General features: G+C 38.4%; 1 protein-coding gene across 5 annotated transcripts in view; it reads left to right on the top strand.

The window, feature by feature from the left end:
- axin1 (axin 1) overlaps nt 1-23,007 on the top strand; it is a 39,620-nt gene extending 16,613 nt beyond the window's left edge. For 4 of the 5 annotated variants that reach the window (XM_067616309.1, XM_067616310.1, XM_067616313.1 and 1 more), the window contains 10 exons: nt 3-950; nt 6,658-6,798; nt 7,850-7,946; nt 8,922-9,059; nt 14,102-14,646; nt 14,744-14,908; nt 15,103-15,351; nt 15,562-15,669; nt 18,851-19,000; nt 19,424-23,007. In XM_067616309.1, coding sequence (XP_067472410.1) covers nt 70-950; nt 6,658-6,798; nt 7,850-7,946; nt 8,922-9,059; nt 14,102-14,646; nt 14,744-14,908; nt 15,103-15,351; nt 15,562-15,669; nt 18,851-19,000; nt 19,424-19,550 — 2,601 coding nt within the window. In that variant the 5' untranslated portion in view covers nt 3-69 and the 3' untranslated portion in view covers nt 19,551-23,007. The remainder of the gene's footprint in view (nt 1-2; nt 951-6,657; nt 6,799-7,849; nt 7,947-8,921; nt 9,060-14,101; nt 14,647-14,743; nt 14,909-15,102; nt 15,352-15,561; nt 15,670-18,850; nt 19,001-19,423) is intronic. The other variant, XM_067616314.1, reaches the window with a different exon arrangement.
- Nucleotides 23,008-23,803: the final 796 nt, after the last annotated feature.

Here is a 23,803-nt window from a genome sequence, read left to right as displayed (position 1 = left end):
AGGAGTTTTTTTGCAGTGGCGTAAATAGAGGTCTGGATCTAATAGTTGTGCAGTGTGGGCTCTGGGACTATGAGCATAAGCAACAAAGGGGGCTACTTAGTGGACCTGGGAGGCAGCTTCACTGAGGATGCTCCCAGACCTCCAGTCCCTGGTGAAGAAGGTGAGCTGGTGTGCAGTGATGGACGTCAGTACAGCAACCTTGGCTTTTCCTCAAAGAATGAAAGCCTCAAATGTGAGGCATCCGTTGCTACACCCAGGAGACCTGACTTGGACCTGGGTTATGAGCCGGAGGGCAGCGCTTCCCCGACGCCACCTTACTTAAAGTGGGCAGAATCTCTACACTCCCTCCTGGATGACCAGGATGGCATCCATCTGTTTAGGACGTTCCTCAAGCAGGAGGGCTGTGCAGACATGTTGGACTTCTGGTTTGCATGCAGCGGCTTCCGCAAACTTGAAGCTAACGAGGGCAACGAGGAGAAGAAAGTAAAACTGGCAAAAGCTATCTATAAGAAATATATCCTGGACAACAATGGGATTGTTTCCAGACAGATCAAACCAGCCACTAAGTCCTTCATCAAAGACTGCGTCATGAAGCTTCACATTGATCCTGCAATGTTTGACCAGGCTCAGACTGAGATACAGACTATGATGGAGGAGAACACCTACCCTTTATTCCTTAAGTCTGACATATATTTGGAACATACGCGTACAGGAGGAGAGAGTCCTAAGCTGTACAGTGATCAGAGCTCTGTTTCTGGGACTGGAAAGGGACTGACGGGTTATTTGCCAACTTTAAATGAAGATGAGGAATGGAGATGTGACCAAGAGCCAGAGGAGCAGACCGAGTGTGACCCCACGCCGAGCAACCGGCTCACTCAGAAGCTGTTAATGGAGACGGCACCACAGCGAGTTGCCAGCAGCGCAAGATTCCAGGACAGTCACGAGTACAGGTAAATCCTCCCAGCAATCTAGAAAGCTTCACTTCAGCTCTTACTAACACAGCTTTTCTCTGCAAACTGCTGAATTAGAAATAAACCTGAAACCCCACACCAGCATGAACGCTGCCTGAAGTTTAGAAAAAAAAGAATCTGGGTGCTGCACAAGAGATGGCTCAGATAAGAGAAAGATTGTCTGTGAAGTGTTGCTAAGAACTTGCACCTATGGTGAGGAAGTGTCAGAGGCTGCAGAAGCTTCTTTACTTGTTAGAAAGTTGAAGCAGCATTCTTTGTTTCTTGTGCAGGTACTGTGGGAAACGCAGGTTTTCCCATTGGACAGGGGTTTGTGATGAAAGAGCTCAACATGATTTTTTTTTTTAAAGGAGGAGGTTTCTGAAGTCAGTTACTCTCAAAACTGTAATCTCCTTCTTGCTTTCCTTTTCTTCTTCATAATATTAAGTCTACATTTATGTGAGAAACAGTTTCTTTTTTTGTAAACGTCATAAATATGTTTCACTATTAAATCTAGAGCATCTTTGAAGGCAAAAACATATTATATCCCATACACTTACACATCATAAACAAGACCAAAACAGTGTTTTAATTTAAATTATTCCTAAACTGATGTACATTCAACCAGATACACAATTTTAGTCCTGTGACTATGGCTCATCCTGTCAATAGTTGAAAGTTTGTGATTTCTTTGAAAGAATAAGCAACTTTTATTTTATTCTTTTACTTTTTTTTTTTTTTTTTGCTGCAGTAAAACGGGTGACTGTGTTTTCCAGTGATGTTTGTGCAAAAGCAGCATTTAAAACAGTTGCCCGTGTGCTTTTGAAATGCTTTTCATCTTCAGTGTGGGAGGTCAAAGTAGATTTAGCCAGATGTTGTTATAACCTCTGCAATGCAAAATCTGCTGATACCAGCTGACTGATGCTGAGAAACGTTTTAGGCAGTTTTATGCCTGTAGGTGCATAATTAGTGCATTCATTTGTTTGTTTTTGATTCAGTTTATCTTCATCAGAATACTCAACTGAATGACTCATGTATTTCCTGTGTTTTGACTCTTTCTTCTCCTGTGACTGAGTTGTCTGCAGTTTGCGTCTATGACTCTTGCAGATCCAGTTGTTCTTCTTTTTAATCGAATGTCGCTGCTCTGCATGATTTACACTTCTGCTGATTTTGACATGACAGACTATTTTAAAGAGAAACATTGTTTGGTCCGAACATGCCCTTCTTTTTTTTCTCTCAGGAAAGAAAGATTTGAAAACAATTCAGTCTGATATTTACATTGCAACCGCCATGTATTTTGCATTCATACTAATACTTTGGTCTAAATATACACTTTTTCTCCTGCATTCACTTCAATGAATCTCTTTGGGAATTGTTTTGATTGTACTCTTTAACTAAATGCAACAAACAGTAGTCTTACCCATCAGTCTAGCTACATATCATCACGCACATACAAAATTATTCAGTTTTTCTTCATTTGCACTTCAGTAAATGTGAAGTTGAAACTCAAACAGACGATTAACCAGTTGAACAGACGTGCTAGTTTTAAAATGTTAAAGTAATTTTATCTCCATAGATTGTGTAGAGTATTATGTGATGTGTGTAAATTGATAACTTTCATACTGAGTAACACAATAATTCATCATGGTGTTGTCCTGATTTTATATTTCCATAATTTATAATTCTCTTAACAAGCTTTGGATGTGCAACTTGTACCATGTGATGAAAATGTAGATAGTTTTAAGGGACATAATAATAAGCAAAGAGCAAAAAAAACTGCACAGTTCTCAGCTATGAGTTCATGTTACAGTATGAATGAAGCAAATTGTTTCTTTAAAAGAGCGTTCATGGCAAATCTACCCTTGATTTTTATGCTGACCTTTGATAACAAAGGTTGCTGGTAAAGTTTTCCTTAATGCCATGAATGCTCCACACATAATACAGTGGATATTATTTATAGCTTGAGTCCAGTAAATTAAGGCCCCGCAGTAGTGAGAGTTAGGTTGTATGATGGAAAACAAGACTTTGTTGTATTGCTGATTTTACTGGATATCACTTTGGACTGTTGTGTTGCATTTGAGTTATATGTCGGGCTTTGAATCTGTCTAGTATACAGCAGCTAGTAGGACGACAGAAAGAAGAGAGAGTGATGGTTTCTACAAGGCTTTTAGATATTAGAGGAAAGGATGTGCATGTTGTTGTCTTCTGGCATAAGGAATTAAAATCATGTTAAAAAATTGAAACTGTTAGGTACATGCTGCTTACAGGAAAAGTGTTTTGCCAAACAGCAGTGTGACAATAAAAGATGAAAAGAAACCATAAGTAATTGTTCATCACCACAGCTAAGCTTATTATATATAATAAGTCACATGTTCAACAAAGCATGGAGTAAGAAACATCCAGTAACAACATGTTAGGTCTCATCTATCAAAGGGTGAAAGAGAAAGTATGTTTATATGTTGCAGACATTATTTGGTTTATAATAATGTTGGCATTTAAAAAAAAAAGCATTTAGACAATGTTATTGCCAGCCACTAGAGAAATGTTCCCATATATGACCTCTGCTGCTGCAGCAGCAGTGACATTAGGAGGGACAGGAATTCACATCAGCTGACAGACAAACAATACCTTCCAAATAAAACCCCTTTCTGCAACTAAAACACTGAACACAGTGTAGCGCCAGGCAGTGGAGACAGAACAAATCCTGACTACAGTTTGACTGGTTAAAATGTAAAGACTGAACTAGAATCAGACCTGCCTTTGACCTACTTTTTGTATAGTTAAGTCTCATTGTATCTCATTATATTCTCCTGTGTTGACATGCAGCTTTTCTGGTTGATATCTGCAAGAAGCAAAAATGAAACAAGTTATAGTTTGTACAAGTCATTTTAAGAAGAATGTTTAAGAAACATGAAGTGATTTTGTTAGAAATAGATATTTGCTTGAAATCTCCAGATATAAAACATATGAGAAAAAGATAAAAAGGCTTCAGTCATGTGCATGTGCAAATCTTGATAGTGTATATAAAAGCAACAAAAACACTCCTATATGTAATGAGTTGTAATTAGAGATGAGTGGAATGCTGTTTTGAGCGTATTTCCACATCATTATTTCAGCAATCAAGCATTTGGCTGGAATTACAGAAAGAAACGCTTCATTTTTAAATAGCCTTTTAGCATTACCCGTTGGGTTTTTTGTGAAACTAAATTTTACATCAGTTGTGTCTGATCTCTTCAGAGACGGGGGGGGGGGGGAAACAAAAGACATTAAATAGTCTTTCAGATCACACTTTAAGAAATTGGGATGACTTGAAAGAGAATGACCTATACATTCATTAATGTTTGGTGAGAACTTTGAAATGTGAACGGCTCAGTTTTGTTCTCAGTCAAGTAAGACATGCACTTCAAAGGCGAGACTTCACAGCTTTTGTAATTTTAATGAAAGTTGTTGCTGCCTTTTTGAGTTGATCGTGCGAGTGCCCTAACAATCTGCATGCTACAGTAAAGTTGAGACGAGCAGCGATATGGATGAAACAACAGTGTTATTGATCCATGTTTCTCTCAAATCAGCATGATCTTCTCTAAAGCCAGTGTTCTTTTTCAGTCTGTCTGTTTTTTTTAGAAAGGGGAAATAGATTTACTTTCTTTTTTAAATGGTATTTTTGGCCTTTTCGTATTTTTTAAACAGTTAACATGAGAGCAGGCAGGTACGCTGTAGAATGACATGCAGAATAGGAGTTGGGATCACATTGAGGGCAACTGAGGACACCACAGCAAGTTTCTCTCAAATATGCAAGTCATGTTTGATAAACTGCAGCTATATCATAAGAAATGTGTCTGTATACATTTGGGTTGAACAAATTACACCAAATCAGATGTGGACAACAAAATACAGAATGTGAGCATGTTGAATGTGTTCAATATGTCCTAGAAGGATTATTTCAGGGTTTCCCAGCCTTGGTGCGAGGCCTTGTACAGGGTCGCTTGATATGCAGACGTGATATTCACATTCTTGAATACTTTTTAAGTAATCATAAGCTGAATATTTGTAAGATAAATAATTTCTGTGTGTTTGTGCTCTTAAAAGAAGGAAACAAAAGCATGTATTATTCAAACTGATGCTTAATCAATGAGACAGAAAATTAATTGACAACTATTGTTGATAATGTATCAATTATATAAATATGGCTCTCCTGCCCGCAAAGCAGATGTAGTTAGGCTCTCTTGTTAATGAGAAACAAAGATTTTTTTTTGTTTCCAAGTGTGATATAATGCAAAATTAAAAGATATGTGAAACAGGAAACAACATGATGAAGTACCAGATCAGAAAAAATCCAGGATTGAAACATTTCTTAAATGAAGGTCCAGTGATTTTACATGACTACTGAAACTCCTCTGCCCCATTGTTATCATTTATTAGTGGTTATGAGAAATTAATATTTCCAAAATGGCTGGGCAGCTGTGAGGTGGGGGTGGGGGGAGGTTAGGGAATGTTGCAGGAATCATTTCATCCAGCTTGCATCAAATGACAGATTGAATTATATTAACATTTCCTTCTTTCCCTTGTCCTTCCTTTTGTTTCTTGTAATCAGAAATGTTGGCAAGTATAACCACAAACTCAAAGCTTATTTCCTGTAGACTGCGCTTTTTATTCGTCCCAGCTCTTCACCAACCTGCTACATATTTCATTCCCATACAGTACGTGATATACATTATTGTTGTTTGCAATACCACGCACACTTGCACTTTATGTGTCTTCTATATAATCTGTATTTTGCTTGTATTGTCTGTAAATAATATGTACATCGTCTGTTTATTGCTTGAGAGACACTGACAGCCGGAACCAAATTCCCTGTGTGTGTTAACGTACTTGGCGAATGAATCTGATTCTGATTCTAATTATTCACTGTTGTTGAATGAAGATGCAAATGAAAATCAGTTGGTCACAAAGGTTTCGTTTTAAACTCGGGTGCTTCTGCATTCCGAACAGGGGGAAAGCATGGGATAAATGCTTCAGGGAATTCCAATTTGAATAAAGAGATGATGCCTTACATCTATAATTCATGTGTACGAAGCCCTGTAAGAAGTATGCTCAGCAAAGTCAATGACTGAGAATGTAAATGGTGTCAAATGAAGGCTCCCTGTCTTTCTGTGGACGCCCTTTTGAAGAATGTGCATCAGGATAAGACTGTCAGTAATACTCATATGTTTTACACTCTGGTATTGAATTTGGTGTGTTCAGAAAGGCTTGAACTGGAAGTAAACAACACATGCCCAAGAATATTGGTGGTTTTAAGACTCATCCATAGGAAGTTGCATATTATATTTCTGCTTCATACACGGTACTGTAGTTTTCATGGCTTTTCAGTGTGTTGTATAGAATCCAATTCATTTGGAGCATCAATTTTCTCATCTAACCAAACCAGATGAGTAGGAATGGAAGATATTTGCATATTATTTCTCAAGTTATGTAACAAAAACAATAGTCTTCTCATATATTGCTGAACCTTTGCATATCTTTAGTTAAATTCCCTGACTTCAGCTGTCAACAGAGAAACCTTCAGCTTTTGGAAAGATTTTCTATTGATGTATCGAAACATTCATCATAAAATAACATGAACACATGCATGTTTATTGTCTGTTTTGGTAAGTAAATTCTGCAGCATTTGCTTCTTTTTCTCAGCATTTCCTGTATTTTTGTATTTTTCCAGGCATGCGCCGTGCCGGGAGCCCATCAACCCGTACTATGTTAACACCGGTTATGCTATGGCTCCTGCCACCAGTGCCAACGATAGCGAGCAGCAGAGTATGTCCAGCGACGCAGAGACACTTTCCCTTACCGACAGCAGTGTGTATGTATTCTCTCATCTCACATACACAAACATTTCATAATTTGCACAAAGTTGGCACACTAGGACATAAAGGTAAAGGCTATGCCAGGCTGTCTTAAACACTAGAGTTCAATCATCCCAGTGCGAAGAAGTACTCCCAGTCGTTATTTAAAAGGAAGGCATATTATACGAGTTGGCAATGCTGGAAGACAGAAATTAAGGTTTAATTGGCTTCAAAATTACACTTCTTGCCCATTTACCCTGTGTTCGAACCTAACAACAAGAGCAGCAACTAAACTCCCATCTGCTCATTAGCCAAACCAGTAAAAACTATTGATCTCAAAATGCTAATTAGGAATCTTAAAAGCTCACTGGTAGCAGACATTAAACCATGTCTGATTCAATGTACGCAAATGCAAAACCTACTGACCCTTTTTTGCAAACGTGACACAAGAACTGGTTTGAAATGTTTCCAAAATGATTCTTTATAGTGGCAGATCTTAATTCAAGGTGAACAAGTTGTCTTCTTTCACAGATAACTAGGTCCACAAGAATGAGACCAAAGGCAAGATTTTTTTTTTTAACCATCTGGGATAACTTGTGAGCAGACCCTCTTATTTGTGCAGACCAGGCATGTGTTGGTGAAAGAAGATTAGAAAAATAATGTTTTCTAGGTGCAGAGATGGCACCGGGGAATTATGCCAAAGAAACTTCAAAGCTTGCACAACTGGACAAAAATGTGTTTGAAGCTGAATGGATTAGAGGCTGTTATCAGCTAATTGGTCCAGAGCTTCCAGCACAGGAGAGTGTAAAACCCAGCATGACCAATACCACATGGATTTACCGACTCATGGATGCATTAACATGTAACTGTAATCTGCCAGACCACTTGTGGTGCAGGACGGACACAGTAAGCCTATGAGAATACCTGTCCTGCTGCAACGATGAATCAAGACTTACTACATGTTCGTCTTTTGGGCAAAAATGTAGTGAAAAGCTTTCAACTTCAAAGCTGCCTGTGTTGTTTATTCATGAGGATGTTTTATGAAAATGTCTTTGTTGTTAATTCCAGAGATGGAGTTCCACCTCACAGATACCACAAACAGCATCGCCGGGAGATGCACGAAAGTGCCAAAGCAAATGGGCGAGTGCCACTACCTCATATTCCAGTGAGTTATTCATGGGTTATTTCCCTTCCCTCTCAGTTTCTGTCTCTGTACCTCTCTCTTTTTAACTGTCTGTCTCTGCCTTATTTTTCTGCGCTCCTACCATTGGAGATGTGCATATTTAAGCTCTGCTGTGTCGCAGGCCCTGTGATGGGGTATAAGAATAGCTGATGGTGAAAGAGAAGGCTGTCTAAATGCAGCTTGATGCTTTCCTAAGCTGTGTGTGCTGAAGCCTAGCAGACATGAATCCTCCCCTGTGACAGCCTGATGCCTCCCTCTGCAGCTTAGGCTGTCTCTTGGTAGGAAAACCCTGGCCCTAATTAGGCCTCGGAGTAAAGAGTCAAATTAAAACTCCACATGTAGCGTCCTATTAGGATGCATGGAGCGACTGTATAGTAGAGCACAAATCCCCGAAGCACAACTATCACGTTTCCCTGCCCCAACAAATTCATCATGACTTCACTTCATTGGCATTAAGAAAATTGACAGGGCTTGAAGGTAATTTTTTAAAAGGCACTTTGTTTTCTAACCTTTTTTTAAAAAAAAACTGGTTTCAAACCAGGAGTTGACATCATTGCAGTACAATAACTTGTGCTAGCAGGAGAGATAAGAGATGTCGCTAATGTCCTTATTAAGAAGTATACTGCAATGAAGTAAGAAGTATATAGCAATGATTAAGCATATATGTAGTCTTCATTATTTTGAGTGGGAAAATGGAAATGCATCACTATATCATCACTATATAAGAAAAGGTAAATTTCACTAGTACTCAGTGGTTCGTTTAAATTTATAATCCCCTTGAAAGTTTAACACTCAACACAGTTTAGTTTAATGTTTCCTGCATATGTTTTAGTCCTTTCATACGGTCTCTGACGGGATGTAAGGGGTCAGGAGGGTAAAACAGCCCGTTTGGTGGTTACAGCAATGCACCAGAAGCACTTACCGTGTGACATTTCTCTTCTCCCTCCCCCCCTACAGCGCACAAACCGGATTCCGAAGGACATACACGTGGAACCGGAAAGGTTTGCTGCAGAGCTGATCAGCAGACTGGAGGGGGTGGTGAGGGAGAGAGAGGCTCAGGAGAAACTAGAGGAGCGACTGAAGAGAGTACGACTGGTATGTTCACTGCGTTTTCTGAACCAGCTCTCACTGTCTAAAGCATAACCGGGTCCACTGTTTTGTTAATTTGGTTTAGCACATGTGCGTAAGTAGCGTCTTTCAGGAATTGTTGCAGAGTTCACACTGGGAAGCACTGTGTGTAGTCTAAATCACCTCTAACGTGATATAGTGGAGGCAGTGCAGGGAAGGAAAGGCTCTCAGATTTTATTAGGGTTTATCAAGAGAACTGCTTTACTCAATAAAGTTATACATTTAAGTCATGATGTTAACGATTATATCATTAGAAAATTGTGAGAATTTTCCCCAGAGCGGTCCAAAAACTCAAACATATTCAGTTTGCTGTCATATCTAACAAAGAAAAGCAGCAAATCTTGACATTTCAATTGGTTAATTGATTAATTGACTAAATGTTTCAATGTTTATACTTGAATCTTGTATTAAAATCCTGACATCTGAAGGACAAAATATGTGGAAGGCTTCTGTTTTCAGCTGTTTGGAGTGAAGATGTTCTTGTTTATTTTTAAATTTGTGCTCTCCAAATCTAAATATCTGCTGATTTATTTCCACTCTGATTTAATTTGATAACTGACTGAATGAATGAATAAATGATGTCCATGGATGGTTTTATGTGGAAAAGCAGTCTGTTAGTTGAGGAGTATCATTAAGCGTGTGTGAGGCCCTCACAAGAGAGACCCAACAAAGCTCGGTCCTGAGCCAGCAAACGAGATGTGTGCCTGGCCGTTGGGCTTAAAGTTTTCGGTAACAAAGGAGACTTAAATCCGTCTGGCCTTAATGAAATTAATGAGGCCAGCCATTTAAGTGAGGAATAAAACTGATTATGAATTGTTTGGAGAATTGCATCCTTGTCCTGTCAGCGAATCTGGCTTGGTCGATGAATCAGATGAAACACCTGCGCGCTCGGCCACTTGTAAGCCTGGAACAGTGTGCCGCCTGTTTGATGTCACTTGAACGGTGATGAAATGGTTGCTGCTGCCACAAATGAAATCTCCCTCAGTACACAGAGCCAAGTATTGAGTCTCAAGACAGACAGTTTCTGTGGTTTGGCCCTGTTTGGAGAGAAGCTGCCACCACACAGCTCGAGGTTTCCTTTATTAAACATGGAGGCAAGCATGAAACGACTGCCTTCATGTAGTGATGGTCTGTGCATCTAGAAAAAGAAATGTGAACTTTTGGTTTTAGCTTTTCAACAAGATTATCAGTGGTATTAACAATGATATATGCATTAAGAGTCGTTGTAGCATAAAATTAGATTTAAAAAGCTACCATCTGGTTAAAAATGGATGTAATATTTTTTATTGCTGTGAGGGAAGGGTCCACAACGTGATTTTATGAGGATGTGAGTCATGTGAGTCACTTAATTTGTTGCCACTGCTCTGTCACACAACCTAAGAATGAAAATATGGCTTCACTTCTTTGGGACAATGAACCTTTTAGCTATTCACAAAAGTAAATTCATGGCAAAAAGACATGTCAGCAGGATGGCCATGGAATTGAATTTGTATTTGGTGTAAACGAGATAATGGAGCACGCAAGCATGGTGTACACCATCCTTGTCTACGTCAAGGAGAAGGCGTAGTATTGTATAAATGAGCTGCTCTGTCATCAGTAAATCCCTATCCATCTCCTAAGCTGACCTGTAGAGCATCAAATATTATTCCCATGAAGCGTCTACTGTTGGGAGTTTCATTTTCAGATGGAGCAGTGGGCGCCAGTGGGAAAATGTGCCCAAATGAAGATGTCATGGTTTTATGAATAACTTCCAGTGGGCTCAGCTAATAAAGATATCTGGATCTGGTGCAGAGATACAAAGACACATTACTATTGAGAACTTGCCACAAATTATTTGGCTGCATGAGGCGTCTTTTAACGGTATTGTGAATATTAAGAAGGTAGTCGGGCACAGGAAAGTTTATGGAGGAACAGGCTGATAAAAGTCTTTCATGCTTCTTTGATGCAGTTGTGGCAAATAGATGGAGAGCGCAGGGCAAATAAGAAACTCAGTTTGGCTCACATGCTCGCAAGTGCAGGTTTATTTAATTATTAACATACTGACAAAAAAAAAAAGCTTTAGCTGGCTAAAGAATGAAAGCGAAACCTCCACTGTTGTCTTTCCACTATATATCTTTGTTCTGTCTCTGCCAAATGTGTTTCTTTTTTTCCAGATAGATTTTTTTTTATTTTCCAGATTTATAATACAACAAAAACAACACACACACACACACACATACACAAAGATATATAACAGACAGTGGTAATGGCCTGGTTCTGTGAAGCAGGCAATATGAATCTCACCAGCTACACAATAACAGGTCCCAGCTTCCCTAGATTTTTCTTCCAGATTTATAATACAACAAAAACAATATACAGAAACACTGACAGGGCAGAATATAACACATTAACACACACACACACACACACACACACACAAAGATTTCAAACAAAAAGACAATGGTAATGGTCTGGTTCTGTAGCATCTCACCGGCTACCTAACATCAGGTCAGTTGCCCAGCTTCCCTTCATCGAGACCAGGCTTGGGGCAGAGAGTGCAGAATACCTATTGTAAATCCATTTGAAAGCATGTTAACAATAAAACAAATACATTTTCATATCTTAGGGGGTGGGAAGGAAACCATCAAACCCCTTGTGTCCTGATGATTACCTCCCACCACCTGGGTTCAGAATAGGGATATCAAAAAACTCTATATAAACACAAATCTATTCAGGGTGCTATACACCAACATCAGCCCATATGATTAACATCACGACCTTGTGGACAAGCAACCTGCATCATGTATGCTGGTTTATAAGTACCACATATGTGTGTACATAAGTAAAAACATTAAAAAATAATAAGAAAACAAAACAGGGACTCCTAGTCTCTGCTGGATGTTATTATAAATGTAATGTTTACCAAAAATGGTCTTACCTCTGGGCAGTGCCACAGTAGATGCATAAAAGTGCCAATCACCCCACAGCCATTCCAGCACATATCTGAAACATTACAGCTCATTTTCTTCAGTTTGTGTGGGGAATATATGACTTAAACAAAATCATTTAGTTTCAGATAGTTTGAACAACATAGTGTAGCTTCCCACTGATCTGCTGTGAGAGGTACACCAACATCTTTCTCTCACTGTGCTTTTATGGATGCCAAGAGTTTTGTTTTTAAGTGTGTAATTGCACAGAATAGAAATCAGATGCAAATATTGGAAGAAGTTAAAATTATTTAAACCAAAATTTATCTCAAGTTCATTAAAATTCTTTATCTCCATGTAGTAACTGACCCAGCTCAGCAATACTTTTATTCTGCCATATGTCATTAGAAAGAGGTTCACCACCAGCTGTAAATAATGAGTTCTTCCATATGGGACAAGAGGGCATGGATAAACCACTGATTTTAAGATGTTTATGTAGTGCTTTAACCGCTTTGCATGAGAACAGAATTAAAGGGCTTTTGATACCAGAAGGAAGCAAGGAAAACATGATGTTCTTCTGCTCCAGCTACCTGCATCTACATGATTTATCTTGTCTACTTTAACAAGCTGAGGGGACGGAAATGGCCCATTTGTAAATAGTCTTTACTTGGTTTTGGTAACAGGAAAATAACAGCTGTTTTAATACTACTAGGCATGGACTGAGTGGCAATAATATCTTTGTATAATAAGGTCAGAATTGGAGACAGGACGTCCTGGAAACATTTATAGATATCTATAACCATCCTGGTGTTTTACCAGCAGTGAGAACTTAAATGGTTGCCTTAACCTTCATTTCCTGGACATCTGTCTCTCAGTAAGCCTTTGCATTGTCTTTCAGCTGTAGGAGGGCTGCATTATTGAGAAAGTCATCTACCATATTTAGGTTGTGTTTACATTCATACAACTTTGAATAGTATTCTTGAAATCCGCTGCGATCATATCTGGCGGATATTGAAGAGTTACTCTCCATTTGTTTCAATCTAAGTGCTAGCATTAGGTCAGCTTAATCAGCAGATTCAGAATACTTTTTCCTGAGTCTAAATAATGCAGATGAGGTTTCCTCATGTAGAATTGCTTGTAGCTCCATTTTAGTGAGTAACACTGAATCTTTTAATTTCTGATTGCTAGGATGTCTCATACATTGGATTTCTAGGTTTTTCAGTTCCAACATTAACTTATTTTTCCTTTGGTTTCTTTCTTTTTGCTTTGCAATGCCATAACTAATACACCACCTTCTACATGTGGCTTTAAAAGCCTCCCAGACTGTTTTTTACAGGAAATTTCTCATCCTGTAAAAGCATGTTGTTCAACTTCCACTGTTTTGTTTTATGTACATTAAAACAGGGAGAGAATGCTATGGATATGGGAGCGGTTTGTGCAGTAATGCTGCTATAAGATTCTCGTGCCATAGGGATTATGACTTGAGTATTAGCAGTGTTCGATGATTGAATATCCTCCATCCACTAAGGGCAGCCACTGCTGTGTTATATTTCATCTCTACCCTCCCTACAGCGCCTTCTTATCAAACCCTATTACGAATGCCTGCAGCACCCCACCCCATGTTTCCCCCTGGAGTAGCCTCTGTCAGAGCATGACTTTGTCTTTCTCTCTGAGCGGAGGCTGTAGTCGTTGCACTTGTCAGTACAAGGAAGAACACAAATGTGATCTGTGCATGGATAAAAAAAACCCCTCAAAATCTGACTGATACTGTTGTATTTTTGGTTGGTGTTAAAACCTCTGCAGTAAGAATACGAAGATACACATTAGTATATGGTGAAAATCTGCCATCTGCAGGTTGAAATGAGTGCAACATAAGCAACCTTATTTAATATCATCAGTTGTGTCTATAGTGTATTAGGAAATTAGCTGATAAATGAATAAAATGCTTATTCACAAATTTTATATGGCTTAGTAAGAATTGGACCTATCATATCTTCATAATATATATACAGTCATACCATATTTGTATAAGGCAGATTTTAATTCCATTTTTGTTTGCTCTATATGGTAATTTTTGTATGTGTGTGTATTTTTCTCCAAAAGGAAGAAGAAGGTGATGAAGTCAGCATGTCCACAGCCACATCATTGTCCAGTCACAGGTTCCCCTCTGGTGCTTATCTGCAGAATTACAACTCCACCTATGCTGACAGCACCTACAGTGGTCCTTTTCTGAAAGATGCCCATGAGGAGAACCCTGAGAGCATCCTGGACGACCACGTCCAGCGCGTCATGAAGACTCCAGGCTGCCAGTCACCAGGGACAGGCCGCCATTCTCCCAAGTCACGCTCACCAGACGGTTTCCCAGGGGGCAAAGGGACGGGACTTGGAATGGCGCTACCCTCTAGTCAGGGTAAACATCCATCCAGGCACGGTCTCAAGGGAGAGACCAGCCACCTGTATCACCACAAACATGTCCACCACATCCACCACGCAGGTGTTGGGAAGCCTAAAGAGCAGGTGGAGGCTGAGGGAGCCATGCGTGTGCATGGCAGCTTCCCCTGGGGCATGGAGACAAGTCATTACGGATCAAAGTCTCGCACCTACGCTGATGGCATGGGATCCAACCCCATGGAGCATCCGAGTTATGGGTATGCAGCATATCCATGCAGTAGTTGTTTTTTGTCAATAATGCACATAAAATGCTTTTTTTCCTCTTCTTACAAATTGTTTTCTTCCATTTTACAGAAGCAAAGGTGGTACACAGTGTAAAAGAGCATTTAAGAAAGGTGAAGAAGTGCGGCCTTATGACATGCCAGGGCCAGCAGAAGAGATGGAGAAAAAACAGAAGATCCTTTTGTGGCTGATGGAAGGACAGAAAGAAATGGTTCGGCATAAGAAGAGCCCATACGGGTCAGTGATGACAGCTGATTTCCTCTTCCAGTTCAGTCGTTTTGTTTATTTAGGATAGAATGATAATTTACTGTACAAATAAGCAGTGACTAAAAAGGGACATAAAAGCCACTTTTATTTATTCTTGTTTCTGTACTCTTGCTTTGGTTTGTTTCATTGCTGATACTCAAAAAGTAACAACTTCACATTTTTAGAAGTACCACTGGGTCCAAGAAGATTGCAGGCCATGAGGGATCCCGTCTCAGCTCAGCAGAGCGATCAGGGTCGGTGCACCCGTGCGTCAGCGCTCAGCTGCGGAACAACGTGCAGCCTTCTCATCCGTTCATCCAGGATCCCACGATGCCCCCCAACCCAGCTCCCAGTCCCCTCATCCAGCTGGAGGAGGTTTGCCGGCGGCTTGAGGAGGAGCAAATTAAGTCTGGAACTTTACAACCCAAACAGAGGTAAGTGAATAAACATGTCAACATTGTCATATTTATCTAATCAGCTCAATTTTTCAGCAGAATCTGTTAAACTTGATCCACAAGGGAAGAAGCCGGATCTATCCTTTTTTTTTCTTTAGTCAAAATGAAACAGTTACTCTTTTGTTCTCTAGCCTTTGTGCTTCTTAAGGCCCGTCTGTGTCTAACTGCTGGGGTTGTTCGGTCCCTCAGGTATGTGATGGAGGTGATCCAGAGGGGTCGCACCGCAGTCAGGCCTGCACTGTTCCCTCCGCTCAGCGTGGTGCCCGCCGTTTCTGACAGCGAGCTCTCCGAGCCCGAGTATGTCCACTGTGTCCTACCAGTCCTGTTCCCAGTAACTTTTCCCACTATTTCCAAATTATTCACAGGTCACTTCACCTCCCATTCTCATCACTGGTAGTTCACATTGACCCAGGACTGTGTGTGTTTGTAGAGCCACTAAATGAAACGTTAGAGCACTTAGCAATCAATAATGAGCAATTTATGTCCCTAATTAATGGAACTCTTAAGTGCTATATGTTAACACCATCATGAAGTGCTCCACACTGAATCCTTGTGTTTGTTTGAATACCTAGTCTAGTCTTTCCAGTATTCATTAATGAGAGGATAAGACTCAACCAGCACATATGTTCCCTAGCGGTCATTAGATGGTAGCTAGTCCATGGCATCATGTTGCATGTTAAGCCAGGTGGGTATTGAGTCAGCAATAATGCACTACAAGGCATACAGATTAAAGAAAATATCAGTAGTATCAATAGAAACCGACTTGTTTTTAATCATCATTCAGTTTCAAAGTTTGTGTGAGCAGTTTAACTCATGGTGAGGTTAGTTTTTAGAGCTACAACAATTAGTCGATTAATTGATTAGTCGATCAACAGAAAGTTAATTGCCAACTACTTTGATAATTGATAAATTGTTTTGAGTATTTTTTTAATAGAAAATACTAAAATGCTCTCATCCAGCTTATTAAATATGAATATTTTCTGGTTTCTTTACTCTTCTATGACAATAAACTGAATATCTTTGGGTTGCAGACTGTTGATCGAGACAAAACAAGATTTTAGAGGTTGCATTTTTCACCATTTTCTGACATTTTATAGACCAAACAACTAATTGATTCTTTGAGAAAATAATCAACAGATGAAGTGATAGTGAAAATAATGGTTAGCTGCAGCCATATAGTGCAGGACAAATAAGTAATTAGGGGGTGATCAGACACATCCTATTTTTACTGCTGACGTAGAATGAAACATGTTTTGTTACTATGGTTACTTGGAGTTAAAAATGTTATCTGCTGATTTTAGAACAGTGGTCAAACTGAGCAGAGCCGTCTTTGATCATAAGAGTCTCCTCTTAATGGCAGCCAATGAGAAATGTTTCAGTGGCCTTGATATAAACTGTATTACTTTCCCTCCCTGTTGTAAATAACTATGATCTGACTTGATGGAGGAAAACATATCAGATCCCTTGCTGGTTATTTCCCGTGGAGACCAGAGAGAGGATCACACAGGAAGTAGAAGTGTGTGTTTTACTGTGTTCTTGTGGAGGCAGAAAAGCTGATGTGCTGGGGAAAGAGTCAGTTTTTGATGTTTTGTCAGAAACATGTTTCTGTTTGATGTTTGACTGCCCTCTCAGATGGGCAGATGGAGGAAAGCAGAGGAACTGTGTAAAAGGCAGATGAAAGACAGATTATGTGGTGCTGCCACTGTGTGAAGCTGCTGCTCAGACCTGTGAAGAGGGATCAGTACTTGATATGTGCTCAGATCACAGCAGTCTACTACACACAGCCTACTACAGTCTATTACTAACTGCTAGAAATGTATGAAGGAACCTCTCTGGACCTACAAGATGCAAACTCCAAACTGTCAGCTGAAGAATTGAAATTTAAGATGAAGGATGTTTGTTTTGGAAGAACACTAGGGTGGTCTTGTGAGTTTTACACTCATTTACTTTCACTTAAAAAGAGAATTAAGGATAGAAGTTGTCAAACAAAGACATTTTAATCTGAGTTGCAGTTCCATCCAAAAATACCAGTAAACTAACTAAAACATTTTAAAACAATACATTTTTATTTAAGTTTGTCATCATATATTGATCTACACCAATATTAGAGACTCTAAAAACAAGGAACAAAGTAACTTATATTGTCTCGAGAACTGTATCATTCTGAATATCTGCCATAATACCCTTTCATGAGAATGTTAGTAAAAAAAGTAAAATTGGCCACCTCCTGCATGTTGAGGACAGATGGAAGTAATATTGTGTAAATGAACACACAAAGTAATGTGTTGATTAATGTCTCCTTTTTGACGTTACTTACTTTCCTGTTCTGAAAAATAATGGTCTTAAAAAATAAGGACATTTACATTTACTGTATATCTGAGACTTGTAGTGATTCAACTAGCCTATTGAACATTCAGTAATGTCACTGCTAATTTGTTTTCCTTTCTGTGACAAAAATAAAAGCAGTTATGTGGTCACAAGTTGGTTCAAAGGCTGAAAACAGTTGAGTCCACTTTGGATAACATGATCTCATTGGGCATCATGGCACACTCAGCCATCAGTGGTACAGTAGAATAATCATATAAGGTCTCTCCCAGGCAGAGGAAGTCTTGAAGTTTAAACAAGCCCATTTAGTATCTTAAAGGGCCAGTTCATGACTCCCTTTTGGTTGTATCCAGCCCTGTAGATATTTATGGGTTTTCCTGTATTTTGCTGGGGTTCTGAGGAACAATGTTCCTGTTACTAATAATAAAAGCACAGAACTTTTTTGTTTGGAGCTATAGATAGCAGCAGTATTGTTTCTTTCTAGAACTAATTATTGAAAGGCAATGCTGTCCATTCACTGGTTTGTCATAATCCACAACTCAGAAACGTCCAACCTATTAAAAACTCAGCAGTTAAAGTCAGCATATGAACCAGAAAACAAGAGAACATCAGCCAGTATAGTTAATCTCTTCACTTGCCAAGTTCTACTGAATGATCTCAGTTTATCAGTCCAAGATGATGGACTATGTTTTAAAATACAGTTTACAAGCTCCCTTCCATGGTTCACACATTCCTCCTCCCTTTATGTTTCCTTCCCTCCAGTCTTATTTGTCTTGTCTGTAGCCTTTCCTGATGTTTGTCTGGTGTTGCTCATATCACAGATACACACAGACGCTAGCCTCATTTTTATAACTTTATTGGTGTTGTCATTGTCATTGTTTTTGTAAAGCACTGTGAAATTTGACATTTGATATTAGTATACAGTTATACAATTGAGCTCACTCTTAACACTAACCCACCATGTGCCATCTCGTGGCACTTGCAAGTATGCTTTTAATTTAGATTAGTCATTAGTCCTTGCAAACTCTAGAGTACCTGGGAAATATGAACTGTTTTTTTTTATTCTTTGTCCTCCCAAGCATAAAAGTGTGGACATAAATGATGGTAAAAGTTCAAAATTTCTAAAAAAAGGTTTTGTCTTTTCCATTTGCAGACACAAAGCCACTAAAAAGCAGCCATGTGAAAACATTGTTGTGGCGTATTACTTCTGTGGAGAGCCGATTCCATACCGGACATCTGTCAAAGGGAGGGTTGTCACTCTGGGCCAGTTTAAAGAACTGCTAACAAAGAAAGGAAATTACAGGTGAGATTTATTGTAGTGTTTGATGTCTAATATAACATCTGAATATCAGAATTTAAACAAACCCAGCTTTATAACTTAAAGTTGTATCGTCCATATGCTCTGATAGGCCAAAAAACAACATATAAAATGTTATAAGCCACAGTTTTTAATACATTTATGACACATTTGTTGTTTTTTGCATTAGATGCAATTCAATTTTAGAATTCCTAACTCTAAAAGGCCACAACTCCTACATCACTGATCCAACTTTGACTCAATTTAGAGGCATGTTGAGCAAATTGCATGCTTAGCTGAATAAAAACTATATCCTATTGGACTATTAAGGGTGTTACAAATGTTAAAGTTTTGCTGCTGGGCACAGTTTATGTGAAGGTCACCAACTGTCAAATTTGGAAAAATGAACTTTCTTCTCTGCTTCTGTAGGTATTATTTCAAGAAGGTAAGCGATGAGTTTGACTGTGGGGTGGTGTTTGAAGAGGTTCGTGAAGATGACGCCATTTTGCCCATCTTCGAGGAGAAGATTATCGGGAAAGTTGAAAAGATTGATTGAAGTGCATGTTGAAGAGGAAGGAGTAGAGAAGTCAGCGTATAATGGAGCAACTGGATGGTGAAGAGGAAGTGTTTTTCAGGATTGAGAGCAGAGAAGAAAAGTGGAAAAGCAAAGCAGTGACTCGTGACTTTTGAGGCTCGAGAGGCCTTCTGGTGTGTTTGACACCGCTGCAGTGACGTCGGACTAGAAGAAAAGACCTCACTCACTCTGGAGTGTAATGTAGCATTGTAAAATTTACTAGATAAATGAAGAACAAAAGTGCTACTAAAGCTACATATTTTTGATATGATGCATCATTCTAAAGTAACCACACTTGTAATTTTTATATGTATTGGTACCAGATGTGTACAGTTTGTGTTAAAAGATAACAAAATTTTATATCTATTTAAGTATTTAAAATGCTAATTTTCAATTCTATTGAAGCAGGAGTGTTGCCTCTGTTGAAGACGATCAAAATCCTTTACAGGGCTGATTTTTGTTTGTTTTTTTACTTGTTTAATGTAAGAGCCCTTTGGGACTCTGTTGTCTGCTTTTTTAAAGTGCTTTCAATATTTCACTTACCAGTACTTAATTTTGTGGCATTCAGTCAGGCTGCACTTTCATTGTATTATATACCACTGACTATGTCTCAATGTAGACTGTGACATTATTTTCTAAAACACTGAATGACCAGAAAAATAGAAATATTGTCTACTGCAATCCACTACAACAGCTCAGAAATACTTGAAATACTTGTAAGGAGCTTGTGGTCATTTTTTGACGCTGCTCAAATGTATGGTGTTTTTTTTTTGTTTTTTTTAAGGCTTGTAGTTTGTGTTGGTGGTGTATTTATCTCAAAACACAAAATTCTAGAAACAGTTTAAGTATAATGTAATCTAATACAACATCACCACAAACTGCAGGCGTAAAAATTACCATAATTCTGAGTCAGATCCCCTCAAGTCTCAAAAAAAAAGTCGTGACACAGAGTAGTTTTTTTTATTATTTTTTTAATCACAGTGCTGTTTTATTGGATTGCATTACTACATATTGTTTTTTTATTTCTGGTCACTGAGCGTATACTCAAATGTAGCCAATGGCTATGTTTACGTACAGTCTTCTCCTAATTTATTTTTTACCCAACCCAGTTGAAGTTTTAAGACGATTGCCTTGGACCAACACTGTAGATGGTGCAATAATACTGTCAGAATTATATGATTGGATATCGCAAGTTGAGTGTCTATGCAAGTTGGTTTAAATTGTGTCGCCCTAATCAACAAACTGTGTGTTTGTTTAGATGATGCTTCAGTTAATTAATAAGGCTGAAATTTCAGTTGTTTTGAGGCTACTCTAAATCAATTCTGGTGATTAATCCTGATTGTTAATGAAAAATGGCACATTATTTAAAATAGTCAGTGCCCAAATTTTTTTTTTTTTTTTTAAATGTCTCTTACTTTTCTTTCAATAATTTCCAGTTTTACACTGAAAAACACTGTTTGGGTTCAGTATCTTAAGTCAAGCACTGCTTTCTGCATAAGAGGTCAGTGTTGTTCATCATACAGGGCGCTCAGGTTAGAGCAGTTTTCCTATCTGTAGACTTGCACACTCATGGTTGTTCTTTCTTTGCAAAGAGGTCATATCACAGCATTTGAATGAAAAGGGCCAGTGAATGTCATCAGGACGCTATCAAAGGTGAAGGTCACATGTAGTCATTTTTAAACATACTGTAAGTGCTTTACCATTTTACAGTCAGTGCAGGAAAGGGTTCAGCCTAATTAGATTCTCCTGAAGTTATGTAACCACATAGATTTTATATAAAGAGGGCTAATAGACAATTAAAATGCCGCTATCATGTTTACATCATTACAAGCTTCAAAGTTCATTCACATTGGATTGTTTCTGTGATCCCCAAGACTTACTGTCCTAAATCCTTTAACACTGCATAGTTGAGTGATAAGTTAAGAAGAGGAGGCACCAAGAACTGATCTCTATTCTGTAGCCTTCTCTGTTCTTATCACAGCTACATATTGTGACTGGCAGGAATGAGTTATTCAGTGTGAATGATCTACTTTTGATAGATCACGTTACACCAAAGAGAAAAAATAAGTAGGTACGCTCGTAAATTACCCCTTTACATTTATACTCGTCCTCATATTGTGGCAGCATTATTTGATATCATTGTTATACAAATTTTATGTTAAAATGTTTTCTGCAGTGGACAAGGTGGTAGTTTCAGGATGCAGCACACAAGTATGAAAATATCAACATTTGGATGGAACAGTTCCTACAACTCACAGGACTTTAAAATGTTATTAATGCAATCCTGAAAAGTGTCAGTCAATTTAAATTTGCTGGCTCCTCTATTTGGCAATGTAAGTGACTCTCTTGCACTCAAATAGCACACAAAATAAACCTGAAAACAATGGAGTCAGCCAGAAAAGCTACATGATATTAAAGGTGCAGTGTTCAGGATTTAATGGCATCTAGCAGCAGTGAGGTCGCAGATTGCAAGGTCCTGGAGCCAGTTTTTGGTTTGTCCGTTCTGGGCTACTGTAGAAACATGGTGGGCTCTGTGGAAGAGGACCTGCTCCTTATGTAGATATAAAGGGCTCATTCTGAGGTAACGAAAATACAACGATTCTTAGTTTCAGGTGATTATACACTAATTAAAACATACTTATGAATATTATATTCCATATCTGCCAAGGCCGTTCTGCTAGATGCTATTAAATACTACACACTGCACCTTTAAGATTCAAGGCCACCATGTTTTTTTCTGTCTTTTGTGTTGAAGTCCATAGTGAGGAATATGGTATAATAAAAGCCTTTGTTATATTATATTATATTGAATAATAGGCAGAAAGATGAGTGGACCTTGAATTCAGAGTGCTGTATCGTATATGTTTTTGCATAGAAACCCAGTGAATTTTTTTTAAATGCTGTTTTTTAGATGCCTAAATTGAATCAGTATAATTTTAATATATTTAATACAATTGCCTCCATTGTCTTATCTGTTAAATTATACATGTTTGAGTACATGATCATCAAGTTAAATACTATATATGTGTCATCTTGAGTTATAATGTTTATTTCTTTTGAAATATACCATAGGGTATCAAATCTATTATGATTTTTACTGTGAAAGCCCCTGAAGTGAACTTCTCTTATTTAAGATCAATGAAATGTATATAATAAACATCAGAGTGCCTTTATTACTAAACAGATGCGGGGACATAATTACCAGGAACTAGCTTTATATTTTTTTTTTGTTTAGACTCTTTTTTTTTTTTCTTTGCAAAGTCTTTCTTGTTTAATGTTTGTCACTATTCCGCATTTTCTATGTAAATATGTACAATTTCAATTGTTATCATCCAGCAGCCCAGTCAGCACATTCAGTACCCTGGACCTGTTTCTGTTCACTAACTAGCATGGTTACCAATTAAAGGTACCTGGACAATAAATACATGCAATAAACCAGCGTTTGAGTTTGGCGTATAATTGACCCAACCTTCATTTAAAAGTGTGCTCAGACTAAATTTGTTTATACGTTACCTGTTAAAATGACAGTGATGAATGAAAATAATATTCTACATACAGCACAGCACTGCTTATGTGCTGCTTTGTCGGATTTATATACAGTAGGTGTCACAGAGTTACATAAAAACATTCATTTACAACAGTTGCCTCCAACACAATACAACAAAACAGGATCTGAGAAGTATGAGCGAGATAAAATGGCTATTTGAAACAATTACATTCCTCATAAAACATTTTTTTTAATGTGATGCTTGAATGCCTGATGAAGTTTGTGTTGTAGATTTTTCTAAGCTCGGTGCATGATATAAAAATGCAGTTTTACCAAGTTCAGAGCTGACAGGGATACTGAACATTATCCATTTAGATGATCTGTTCTAATGAAACAGGAGAAAGGATTTCACTAAGGTAACGAGGAAGTTAACTGTAATGAAAAGATATATGAATCTTTCTCCATATTTTTCAATAGGCCCACCCAATTAACGTTTACATTTATTACAGTGATGAGTTGTTCTTTTAACTTCAGGATAAGTGCAGTGTTAGGTCTCAGACTGAAGGGGGCACTCTTAGTTTACTATTAATGTTTGATTACTGCAAGATGCTCTGTTCATCTTGCAGTAATCGAACATTACCAGTATCCTCCCACATAAATATTCAGGACAAGTGTATTGCATGGTATTCAGAAAATGAGGATCGATGAGTAAATGTGTATGCTGAACATAAATGCAGATCTGAATGGG

The sequence above is a fragment of the Thunnus thynnus genome, chromosome 17 (genome assembly GCF_963924715.1).
Source record: "Thunnus thynnus chromosome 17, fThuThy2.1, whole genome shotgun sequence".
NCBI lineage: Eukaryota > Metazoa > Chordata > Actinopteri > Scombriformes > Scombridae > Thunnus > Thunnus thynnus.
This window is presented reverse-complemented; position numbering and strand designations above follow the sequence as displayed.